The following is a 10,853-nucleotide window of genomic DNA, read 5'->3' as shown; positions in this document are numbered from 1 at the left end:
AAAGTGCTGATAAATAATGAGGCTAAACAAAATAACATGCAATTAAAAAGAAACAAAATAACATGCAATTGAAAAGAAAAAGAAGCAGCAAAATATATATCCCTGTGGGTTTTATTCACATGTCACATCCCCTCTAGGATGGCCAAGGATATGAGGTAGGAGTGTCGCTGTAGCTTATGCAATTGTTACAGCTGGCTGCTGGTTGGGGTGGTTGTTGTTTGATTTGTCTGTTTTCATAAAGCCATTTATCCTTCCCTTTCACCTTGGAGGAGAAAGACTGCCAGGCTCTTGGCAGTGTTCTGCAGCAAGCCCGGTGTTCAGGAGGGACTTGCGCATACTTACACGCCTTGCCGAAGAAAGCATTTTTACCATTTTTACCGGGTGCTGTAACCCCGGGAGGAGGTGTGTGAAGAGAGCCTGTCTTTGCAGCCCCGTGCTGCTGCCTGAGACCCCTCTCTGCTGGCAGGGAGGATGCTTGGGAGCACAGCGGAGCACCAGCTGAGGGGGAAAGTAGAGGGGCAGGATGGGGACACGGGGAGAAGGGTGTGGAGGTGGTGTGTGTTCAGGCTGCTGCCCAGCCCTCCTGTGGTTCCTTCCTGAGGCTCTTTGGAGAGACCCTAGAGGCTGCGATTATGTGAGGATCCTGGCTTCCCCTGGAAAAGGCTTTTAATCCCTGGGGAGGAGATGAGCTTTGAAGGCTCAAAACTTCAAGGGCAACAGATAATACCACAATTCTTAATTTAAACCAGGATTTTCGATCTTTCCAAACGCTGATTTCTAGCAATCTTCTTGAGACTGTATTTTCTCCCACTTTTGAATATTGTTTTGTTTTGTTTTTTTTTTTTTTGCTGCTTTAAAGTGTTTGGGCACAAAGCCAACCCCATTTTCCTCTGGAAACCTGAAAGAGTTTTGCAAAACCAGGGTGAACCCATAAATCCATAATCCCTCAGTCCTTACTCCCAAGAAAACACACCGCTCTTGCAGCACTTCCGCAGCACACGCCAGCCAGGGGGTGGTGACCTCTTCAGCAGAGCCAGTCCAGCTTTGGTGCTGGGGAACCTCTGGGTGAAAGTCACTGGTGTGACCACAGTAGCTGTACAGATCAGGGTAAAAAAAGGATAGTGTGATCTCTTGGTGCTTTGGGACATGGTTTGGTGGGTTAGGCGGTGTTGGGTTGACAGTTCGACTTGATAATCCGTGAGGTCTTTTCCAGCCTTAATGATTCAGTGATTCTATGATTCTCTTCTGATGCTATGAGTTGCTGACAAAGATTAAAATCAAACCGGGAGTGAAGTTTACATGCACGCAGAAGATTTACATCGTGGTGCTGCCAGCAGCGCCTGGGCTCCCATCAGGGCTGGCTCTGTTTGTCTCCTGGCCAGGGCAAGATGCGTACTGCCCACAGGGAACAGATGGGACACTGGCTAGAACATCCAGTCTCAGTGCAGAGCTGCGGTCGTGCTTCCTTTTAGATGGCCGCCTTTCTAATTGAAGGGTAACTGATTGTTCTGCTGCCAGCAGGACAGGAGAGCTGTGAAACCACACAGTTTTTATTCATCTGTGGTTATGGGCCTGCCTATTAAGAGGCAGTTGCAGATACTCCCAAACGTCTGTCCCTGGGGGACTGCGGAGGTGCATGTGTGTCTCTGGACCATTTTTAAGTGTTGGGGTGAGGTTCTGCTCAAGCTCACAAGCCCAGGCTCTTGGGCGAGCTCTTCAGCATGGTCCTGCTCTAGGGCAGCCACAGGACTTGGACTGGTTCACACCCTTCGGCCTGAAGTTGGAGCAGAGTTGTACCCCAATATGGTTCAGCCCTTCCTGGGTGTGCTCTTTTTAGATCAGTCTAAAGTCGCTGATGCCGGTACTGATTTTTCTGGCAATCCTGAGGTCGTACTAGGGATAGAGTGACTGATGCTTGCTCCTAAACTGGGATAAAGGCTGCAGTGCCAAAATTATAGATAGGTGATCCCTTGTGTTCTCTGCTGAGTACCTGAGAGTACTTAAGAGAGATCCTGTCTTGTCAAGCCCCTTCTGGAGTCTGCTGGACACTCTCCTTTCTGCGCTTGCAGAATTGAACAAGAGACTAGGGAGCGCGGAGGACATAGATTTAAAGAGAAAATGTGCAAGAGCTACCTGCAGAAGCAAAATCTAGCAATGCTATCTGCATGTGGCAGTGAGCAAATATTGTAAATATTAGATTTAAAAATGTATTTGAAATAAGCAGAATTGCTTTTGCATCTAGTTGGGTAGACTGTGTCATTCATAGTGAGGTTACTGTGGCCTCTTGGAAGGGAGTACTTAAGGTTTGTCAAAAGCTCAGCGAAATGAAGGAAGATGCAAAACAAGTTTGCTTTGCTTTAGATTAGTCCCAGAGGCCACTGTGCCGTTTGGTATGACTGGCTTAACCCATTTTATCATCTGCAGGTTGTGGGCGGCAGGTTAAGCTGAGCTTTGTCCTCCTGAAGCAGAGGTCTCAAGCTCTGCACTCTGCAGAGTTAAAGCCTGTTCCTGGCAGAGAGATGCAAGATGAGAGGATTCAACTACCAGAGGAAGTTTATTTCTTCAGCTTGCACAAAATCTTGCTAGACAAATCTTCAGTAGCTGTCAGGCTAATTGGAACTTGTCTCTTTTTGTCAAAAAATGTCAGTGCATCTTGCTGTTGATTTTTCACCCGATTTTCCTTGTCTTATTACCATTGCAGAGCAAGGACAAGCAGAGCCTGACATTTTTCTTAAGTACTTACCCTCTGCTTTTCCTTTTGGGGTCCTATCCCATTTTTCCCTCTGCCTTTTCCACCTTTCAACACCTGTGCAAGCAGACCTGCTGGGCACCATGGGCTGTGTCTTGGCATCCAGGAGGAAGCAGGTGCTGGGAAGGGTTTGAGGAGGGGCTGTGGGATTCTGTTGGGCAGTGTGTGCGTGGAGGGGGTGCCTTGGGGTTTGCTTTAATACTAAAATGAGTGGCTTAGACTTTCAGTGACCGGGCTTGTACGAATACAGGTCCTTTTCTCACGGGACATGCTTGTGTGCAGTGCCACAGCATTTCATCTAGGCTAAATATGCAAAGGGGTTTCGTAAACAGATGTGCGTTCATTTCCAAAGGTGATTGAAGTGTGTCCTTCAGTTTAGAAAATCCTTAAACTCCTGATAGCCAGGAGCGGGAAGGGCTTACAGAGGATCCATGTCTGTGTGTGTGCTAGGGCTTCGGGCTGGCTAGAGTCTTCAAGTGGATCCGTCGTTTTTCTAAAGCAAATGTCCCTACCCCCAAAAAATAACAAGAATAATAGAAAGGCTTTTCAGATAAACCGTCACACACCTAGAGTTTAAAACTCACTAATTAGACATGTAATTTTTTATATAGTGAAGAATAAAAATAAACAGGTAAGATAAGTCCTTGTAGGCAAGCCCTTCCTCCTGGGCAGGGTTGCAGCGAGCACAGGGGCCCCTGGGCTGTATGACACTGCCTGGTCCTCTCCGGTCCCGGGGAAATTCCTCCTGTCACCCTTGGTGCCTGGCTGGATGCTCCCTAGAGGGGCTGCCATGTCCCAGCTCCTTCTCAACTTCCTCTCCAGCATTTGCTCCAGTCTAGCAAGAGGCTGTTGTCCATCTGGGCTGAGTAGAGTCATATTGGCTCACTGGATAGTGAGGGAGTAGAAGGGTGTTTTGAAGTATCTGCTGAAGTGTTACAGCAGTTCTGCTGACTGCAAACGGAAATTTGTAGTGTTGTTTTACTGGGACATGGGTGCTACTGAAATAAATCGTGAGTTTCTTTACATTGTCAGCATTGAGTTGTCTGGAAAATTCTTGAGGTTTGGGGTTTTGGGATTTTTTTTTTTGTTTTTTAAAGCACATAAAAAAGACCTACTCATTGACAAGAGTCCATGCAGGTCTGCTGGCCATGCAGGGACCTTCCCAGACAATATAAGCCAAACATAAGCGAAACATAGACTTTGATCAAAGTTAGAAACTTCTTGTTGCAAAATGTCCAGAAAAATTCTGTGTTGAGATGAGATTGACACAGTCAGGCAGAATAATTTGCTCTGAAAGAATAAGGTGACAGAGAACTGTGTTGGTGTAGAAAATCTGTTCTTATTACTAAAATTGATTTTGACCTTTGTGGAGATACTAATTTCACCTCCTGATAAAAGAACATTTTGAACGATTGCTCCAGGTCAGGCATGCAACACTTGAAAAATTCATCAGTGATCTTGATTTGTTTTGATGTGTTTTTTGGCCTACTACTGAGTGTTGTATTTCTCTGTCTTCTAGGTGTTTGCTTGCAGTCAGTGTTGCTTGTTGGTTTGAATCCTCGCTGCCTTGGCAGTTGAATGGTGTTGCCCACAGGTCCCAGTGTTGTTCTTCACCCCTATATTATAGGGCTCCAATAATAAAAATGCAATAATAATCATAAATAAGACTCCCAATAATATAAATGTCTTTCCAATTCTGTAATTAGTTGAGTCTGCTTGCCTTTCTCTTGCATAAGACTTATATTTCATTCTGATTTTTATTAATTCTTAAGAACATTGTAAAAAATTACCACATTTATTTGGACTACTACAGTGCCTTTTGCTCCTGTCATTAGGATGGCTTAGTGAAGAGTCCAGCAAGAGAATATCTCCCATGACTTTTACGACAAAGTCTTTATAAAATCTTATTCTCATAAACGAACTCATTTTCAGAGTTGTCCCAGGCAGTAGCATGACCCAGCGCCCCATCCTGTGTTCAAGGGCTAAGCAAAATGTCTGGATTATGCTCTGTTGTCCCACACCAGAGGATGGATCCACATGGGTTTTTTGGGGCAGAATTTCCTCCGTTGGCATTGTATGTCAAGGGCTCGGTAGCAGAATCGCTTTTAATTAGCACATTGTTGGTCATTTTAATGTGTGTTTCTATTGATGCTGCTGAAGAGCCACTAAACAGGTGGGGGAATTCATGTGGGGGTTCAGATCAGAGCTAACTCAATTGAAAAATTAGGAATTGTTTGCCTGTTGAGTATGAGTTAAAGACAGTGCTTCAGCGTGCATGTTGCCTTTCCCAGTTTTTGTATAGTGAAGAGCCAAACAGATTTGCTCTGCCATCTTTATTACTTCTGAAATTGTTTGCCAGGTAGCATGTCTCATCCTAAAAATGGGGGTTGGTTTTGTTCCATTATTTGGTTAGTTGCTCTTAAATCTGCATCTGGGGAAAAAAAAAAAAAAGAAAAAAAAGAAAAAGCACCTCCCCAGTTGTATGCACTGGTTTTGTTTGTGTCGATATTTGGAAAAGGAAAGAAGACAGTAACAGAAGTTAGACAGACACCCAAAGCCATCTGCTCCTCTCCTCACGGTTGTTAGACGTTCAGCTTGGAATAGCTTTCCTTTCCTTCAGGACTACATTGGCTGGCTTTAAAGCAAGTGCAAAAAGAAGTCGAGACATCTTGTAGGCGGTCACAGACTTTCACAGATTTCCAGTCTTGTTTACATAAACTCAGTACTTCTAAAAAAGCATTGCAATCGGCAGCCTTGCTGGAAAGCCATTGTGGAGTGATGCAGGGCTGCTGTCACAGATTGCAGCTAAGAAATTCGGGATCCTTCAGGGGCAGGATCACAGCTTCCCAGGGCTCGCTTAACCCAGCAGACTGTGTATATCTGTGGTTGGACAGAGCCCAAAGAGACAGTATAAAAATAGTGAATTATTAATATCTGGAAGACATAAAGCTTAATGAGTAAGTAATAAGTCACAGCACTTTCCTTTTCTTAGAAAAATAGGCCGGCTGTATTTGTTTTAATTTCCCTTTCATTGGGCATTTTTGTCCTGTTGCTCTTTCTAAGTGCCCTAAGGTCCTGAAATTTTGGATCAATTTTACAGAAACTAGGGAAGCTGCCATTTAGCCTGAGAGAAAGAGAAAGAGTTAGGGATGATTTCTGGAAAGGGCTTTTGCTGAGAGGGTCTGGAACTGCTGAACGATTGCACAGCTCCTTCCAGCAGCATCTCCCAAGTAACGTAGCGAAGGAGACCCCACTGTGTGCCTGCAGAGACATGGGCACACAGAGGTACAGTCATTTTCCCAGCATCATCCCTCTGGTTAACAAAAAAATAAATGTTCAGGGTGAGTCTGAAGTCTCATACTCATGTTTTGCTGGCAGCATAAGCTGGGAAAAGCCTTTTAAACAAGCATAGATAGCCTGCAATTTAAAAGAAGACTGGGGTGGGATTTCATCACTGGCCACCACCGCTCTGCTGACACTGACAGGGATCCAGCCCTTGACCTCCAGCAGGATCTGAGTTGGGCAGTGTTAAGTCCTTTCGAAAACCCAGCCAACAAGCACATTTGGCACTCACCTCCTATTTGAAGTGACAGTTTCTCTGCGGTCCTGGATGGATTTCAACCTGGATAACTCTGCTCCACCCACTTAAAATCCCTCCCCAGTGTTTTTACTGGGTATGGCATGGGCCCCTCGTCTTCTGCAGCGCTGCACTGTCCCCTTTTCAGTTTCATACCACCTGCTTGTAAATTGATTTCTAGATCATCTGTGCCACTGTTTATTAATCAAGCTGGCTTCTTTGTAATTATTTCAGAGGATCTAAATACGAAAGCAGTAAGTATGTGTGCAACCCTGGTGCTGTACAGTGCAGCAGCTTCTCTTGGTGTTTATCTGCACCACCCAGCAGCTTCTTGTCCCTCCCTGTTCATTTCACCCAGGAGGTTTGGGTTCATCCACATTAGTCGGAATTGACCTGTTGCCCCCTGGGAGGACGTCCTTGTTGGTAGTAGAGTTAGAGAAGGGCTCTCCGTGAGAAGACGGGGGAACTCAGCAAAGGTGTGGGATCCCCTCGGGTCACAGAGTGGATGCTGGGGGAATCAGATCTGTTCTTCACGTAGGCACAACGGGCAAGGTGGCACCTTTCCTTCCACAGGTGCCTTGCTAGAGGATTTTATCACAGTGAGTTTATTTTGTGACCTCAAACTTTCATACAAAGTCTGCTCCCCTTCCCATTCATCCCTGCTTTCACTTCATATTTATTTTTTTTTACTCAGTCTTGGCATGTTATTATGCTTTCATTAATTTACCAACAACAGGGCAGCTGTTGTTTCTTTGTCCCTAGTATTGTCTTCTTCATCCAGACCTTGGAACTGGGAGATCCTTGAAATCCGTGTCTTTTATGTGACTTTTAGGCAGAATCAGGTGCTTCACCTTCCCCCTTGCCTGCAAGTATTTTTTGCCAAGCTGTAAAATCAATCTGTTCTGGGTACTTTTTCTTCTTAAATCTGACTGCTGCTAACACTATTTTTCTTTCATTAACAGATTAACTTTACAGGAAACCTGTCACTGACAACTTCCCTCGTGTACTTGCTGCCCAGCGAGAAAAATCCAAGGAGCAGCTGACAGCAAACCACATCTTGGAGACAGTCCATGGGGACTGTACCAGATCCTCTGAGATCAGCCAAGCTTTCCCTGGTCACAGCTTCTGCTGAGGAGGACCACCTGGGAGACCTGCAGTCTGCTAAGCACCAGTCTCAACTACCCGGTGGAGAGAGGGCCAGCAATGGCTTCCCGTGCACGCTGTCCGGCTCTGCTGGCGTTTGCTTGTTCGACCTGAAATGCATGGCGGCTGCCAGCACGCAGAGGTGCGAGCGATGCTGCAAGGACGATGCTAGCCCTCCCGGGCTCACCAGCAAAGCTGCGGAGGGGGGTCCTTTGGCTGTAGAGCCTGCTGGTTGCTGCCGGGGACCAGCAGCATCAGTCCCCGCTGCAGCAGGAGCCCCCTCGGTGGGGCGGAGGCCAGAGATGATGCCAGCCCCCCAGAGCTCCCGGCAGTTTGTGCAAGGCAGCCAGGTGAAAACAAGCTCCCTGATGCAAATGGATGACTCTGCCTTGAAACCTCAGGGGACTGATGTTCAGCCGGCACTTGAGGTGTCAAATTATTCTTCCCCAGGTGACCCTATGAGGGGTAGTGAGTCCTGCTGTACTTCTCAGGCAAACCTTCTGCATAGAGGGGAAGAAGACAGGGAAACAGAAAAAACTGGTTCTGCTGCATGTCAGTCGGCCTTGCCAGAGAGGCACACCAAAGCTGACCTGGGGAGAGACCCACAGGCTGGTTTGGAGGCAAAAAGCGGGGCTGCAGACACCGTGCAGTTGCATCCCACAGATAAAACTGAAGCTGTGCAGAGCAGTGAGGCACCAGCCCAGCCTGGCCACGAGAGTCCGCATCCCGTACACAATGTGGACACCGAGCCAGGGAGTCCAAGCCATGCTCAGCTCTCCAAATTCAGAGAAACGGGTACAATGACAGTTCAGTCGGAGAGCAGCTCTTTAACTCAGGAAGCAGTAGGCAGGACATGGCAAGATGCTGAGGTGCAGGCCGTGGCTACCGTGGAGAGCAAATCGGCCTCCACCAGCCCCAGCATCCTTGCTGCCTTCTTAAAAGGGAATCGTCCTCTGGAGGAGAAGGAAGAACTGCACATAATTTACCAAGGAGGTATGGGGTTGAGCCAGTTTGTACTTACTGACAGCTTCCCCTCACAACAAAAGCCCCCATGTTCTCCCAGTGTCACCCCAGAATTGACTGTTGTTACAGCTGTAGGTGCTTCAGCCCACACCCAGCCTGCCAAGCTGCCTGAGGTCCCATCTGACGTGGTGTCTCCAGCCTCAGCAGATAATGCCAAACCTGCTCTCCCCTCCTACCCTGCAGCCGTTGCCTCCCAGGGGACATCGGTGGGTAATGCTGAAAGGGTCGGTGCAGCCCGTGACAGCAAGGGTGCTGCTGGGCTGCCAATGGATGCTCCAGTCCCACCAAAGCCCATCCCTGGTAAGCAGCTTGCTGCTGACTCCAGTGATCAAGCCCCAGCACAGTCTGGGTCTAGCACTGGTGAGCCAAGCACCGCATCTGCTGCTGCTGTCCCAGGAACCCAGAACAGCATGCGAGATACTGTTCATGGCGCAGGAAGCAGCTGGTTACCTTCTCTCTACAGTACAGACAGTGACGTGGAGCAGAAGGAGGTCCTGGGCAGCTCTGAGCAAAAGCCTGCCCAATGCAAGGGTGCGAGTCAAGGGGAGGCCATTCCTAATCAATCTGTGGTACAACCCAAGGAAGAAAACTCAGTGGTGCTCGATCCTAAAGGAGGGATGGATGTTAGCAGCCAACCCGCTTCTGTCCGCGTGAAGGCATGCTCAGAGGGTGCAGGTGAACAGGAGGAGGGCCGAGGCCATGGAGGTGCTGGCCAGGCTCAGATGGCTGGCGGCCAGGGCCTGCGGGCAATACTGACGCCTGAGCTTTGCGTGAGCTCCGCACGCCCCAGCCCTCCGTCAGAGGCACCAGCAGCTCCCCAGCAGCAAGGCCTCCAGGCTAAGGAGTCCACACGTGAGCCTCGCACAGCAGCTCCCCCTTCTTCAGCTCAGGCCTTGCCGCTCTTAGGGGAAAACAAAAAGCAGCCCACCCCGGCCATGGAGGCGAAAGTGCAGGTGAAGCAGTCTAAGCATGTCAGGGACGTTGTTTGGGATGAGCAAGGCATGACGTGGGAGGTTTACGGTGCTTCCCTCGATCCAGAGTCCCTGGGAATTGCCATCCAGAACCACTTACAGAGACAAATCCGGGAACACGAGAAACTGATCCGGGCCCAGAACAGCCAGACCCGGAAATCCATTTCCTCGGATACATCCTCAAATAAAAAACTGAAAGGGAGGCAGCACAATGTGTTCCAGTCCATGCTGCAGAATTTTAGGCGTCCTAATTGCTGTGTCCGACCTGCTCCCTCTTCTGTGTTAGACTGACGTGGTTGGCAGGGATGAATATATGTCTGCGGTGGTAGAGAGAATCCCTCCCCTCCAGTCCCGAGTCCTGCTGTTCAGTTGTGTGATTGGGGTTGTGATGCAGCAACAGTGGAAAATTATTCCCCTTTGTTTTTTTGAGCAGCCGCGCGCTCTGTCACGCTGTTATTATTGCCACAGCTGGTGTGTTTCCCCGTTACGCCCCCACCCTGACCGCTGTCAGATGAAAAGCTAGGCACTTAGCAAAGCACAAATCGAAATTGCGACCTTGCTGCAGGGAGAGCAGCACCTTCTGATAAAGCAAGCAGCAGAGGGATTGTCAGCATTATGGTGGGAAGTTATTTGTGTGCATCGCGAGGCCTTATGCAAAGGGCTGGGCTGGGGGAAGCCGGGTGAGGTGAAACTAAGGTCCAACAGCTGTAAAGACCTGATGCAAGACAGCTTTCCTGGTGTGTAAGTCACCCACGCTGAGGCAAGTCCGTGCAGAGGCTACAGACGCTGATCACTGAGCAGTCTCCCTTCTGCTGGTACTGTGGGGCACCGTTCTCACATGAGCCCTGGAGAGCCAGGTCTTCCCTTCCCATTGAAATGGAGCACCAGGCACAGAGCGAGGATCAAGGCTGAGGGATTATCTCTCTGGAAGAAGAAGTTAAGTCAATGGGATTTTCATGGCTAGACGGGGAGGTGAGAGAGGGGTATATTCTGCGGGCCTTTTCACCCCTGCATCAGCCACGCTTAAGGCAGAAGCAGGCGATGCAGGCGTGGCAGGCGAGGGGTGAGAGAGCAGGTCAGGAGATGTACCCACAGCCGACAGGACGGTGCTTTTGCTCACTCTAAGGCGCTCCAGCCAAGCCTGCCGAAAGCAGCGAGCCCTTCTGGCTTCTCAGCCCCTGCTCCCGGCCTCCCGCAGCGCTGAGCACCTCTCCTCTAAATCGCTCATTGAAGTGATATGGATGGTTTTTTTCTCTCTCCAGAGATGCACAGTAATGTTTTCCCATGGGAGCAGGCTATCCTGTGCATCTGGGTCCATGAGCCTACCTATCTAGTGGATTACACTGATTTTTTTTTTTTTTTTTTTTCTTTTAGGTCCTTAGCCGACTCT

General features: G+C 48.6%; 1 protein-coding gene across 1 annotated transcript; it reads left to right on the top strand.

Annotated features, from left to right (window-relative positions):
• Positions 1-7,396: 7,396 nt before the first annotated feature.
• GPRIN3 (GPRIN family member 3) lies at positions 7,397-9,754 on the top strand. The gene has a single exon (XM_010086993.1). It carries the CDS (start codon positions 7,397-7,399, stop codon positions 9,752-9,754), a length of 2,358 nt encoding a protein of 785 aa, XP_010085295.1.
• Positions 9,755-10,853: the final 1,099 nt, after the last annotated feature.

This window comes from Pterocles gutturalis, unplaced genomic scaffold, assembly GCF_000699245.1.
Source record: "Pterocles gutturalis isolate BGI_N339 unplaced genomic scaffold, ASM69924v1 scaffold36961, whole genome shotgun sequence".
Lineage (NCBI taxonomy): Eukaryota > Metazoa > Chordata > Aves > Pterocliformes > Pteroclidae > Pterocles > Pterocles gutturalis.
This window is presented reverse-complemented; position numbering and strand designations above follow the sequence as displayed.

What these genes read in the sequence shown, in the direction of transcription:
- GPRIN3 (XM_010086993.1), top strand. Translation starts at nt 7,397, where the DNA reads ATGGGGACTGTACCAGATCCTCTGAGATCAGCCAAGCTTTCCCTGGTC.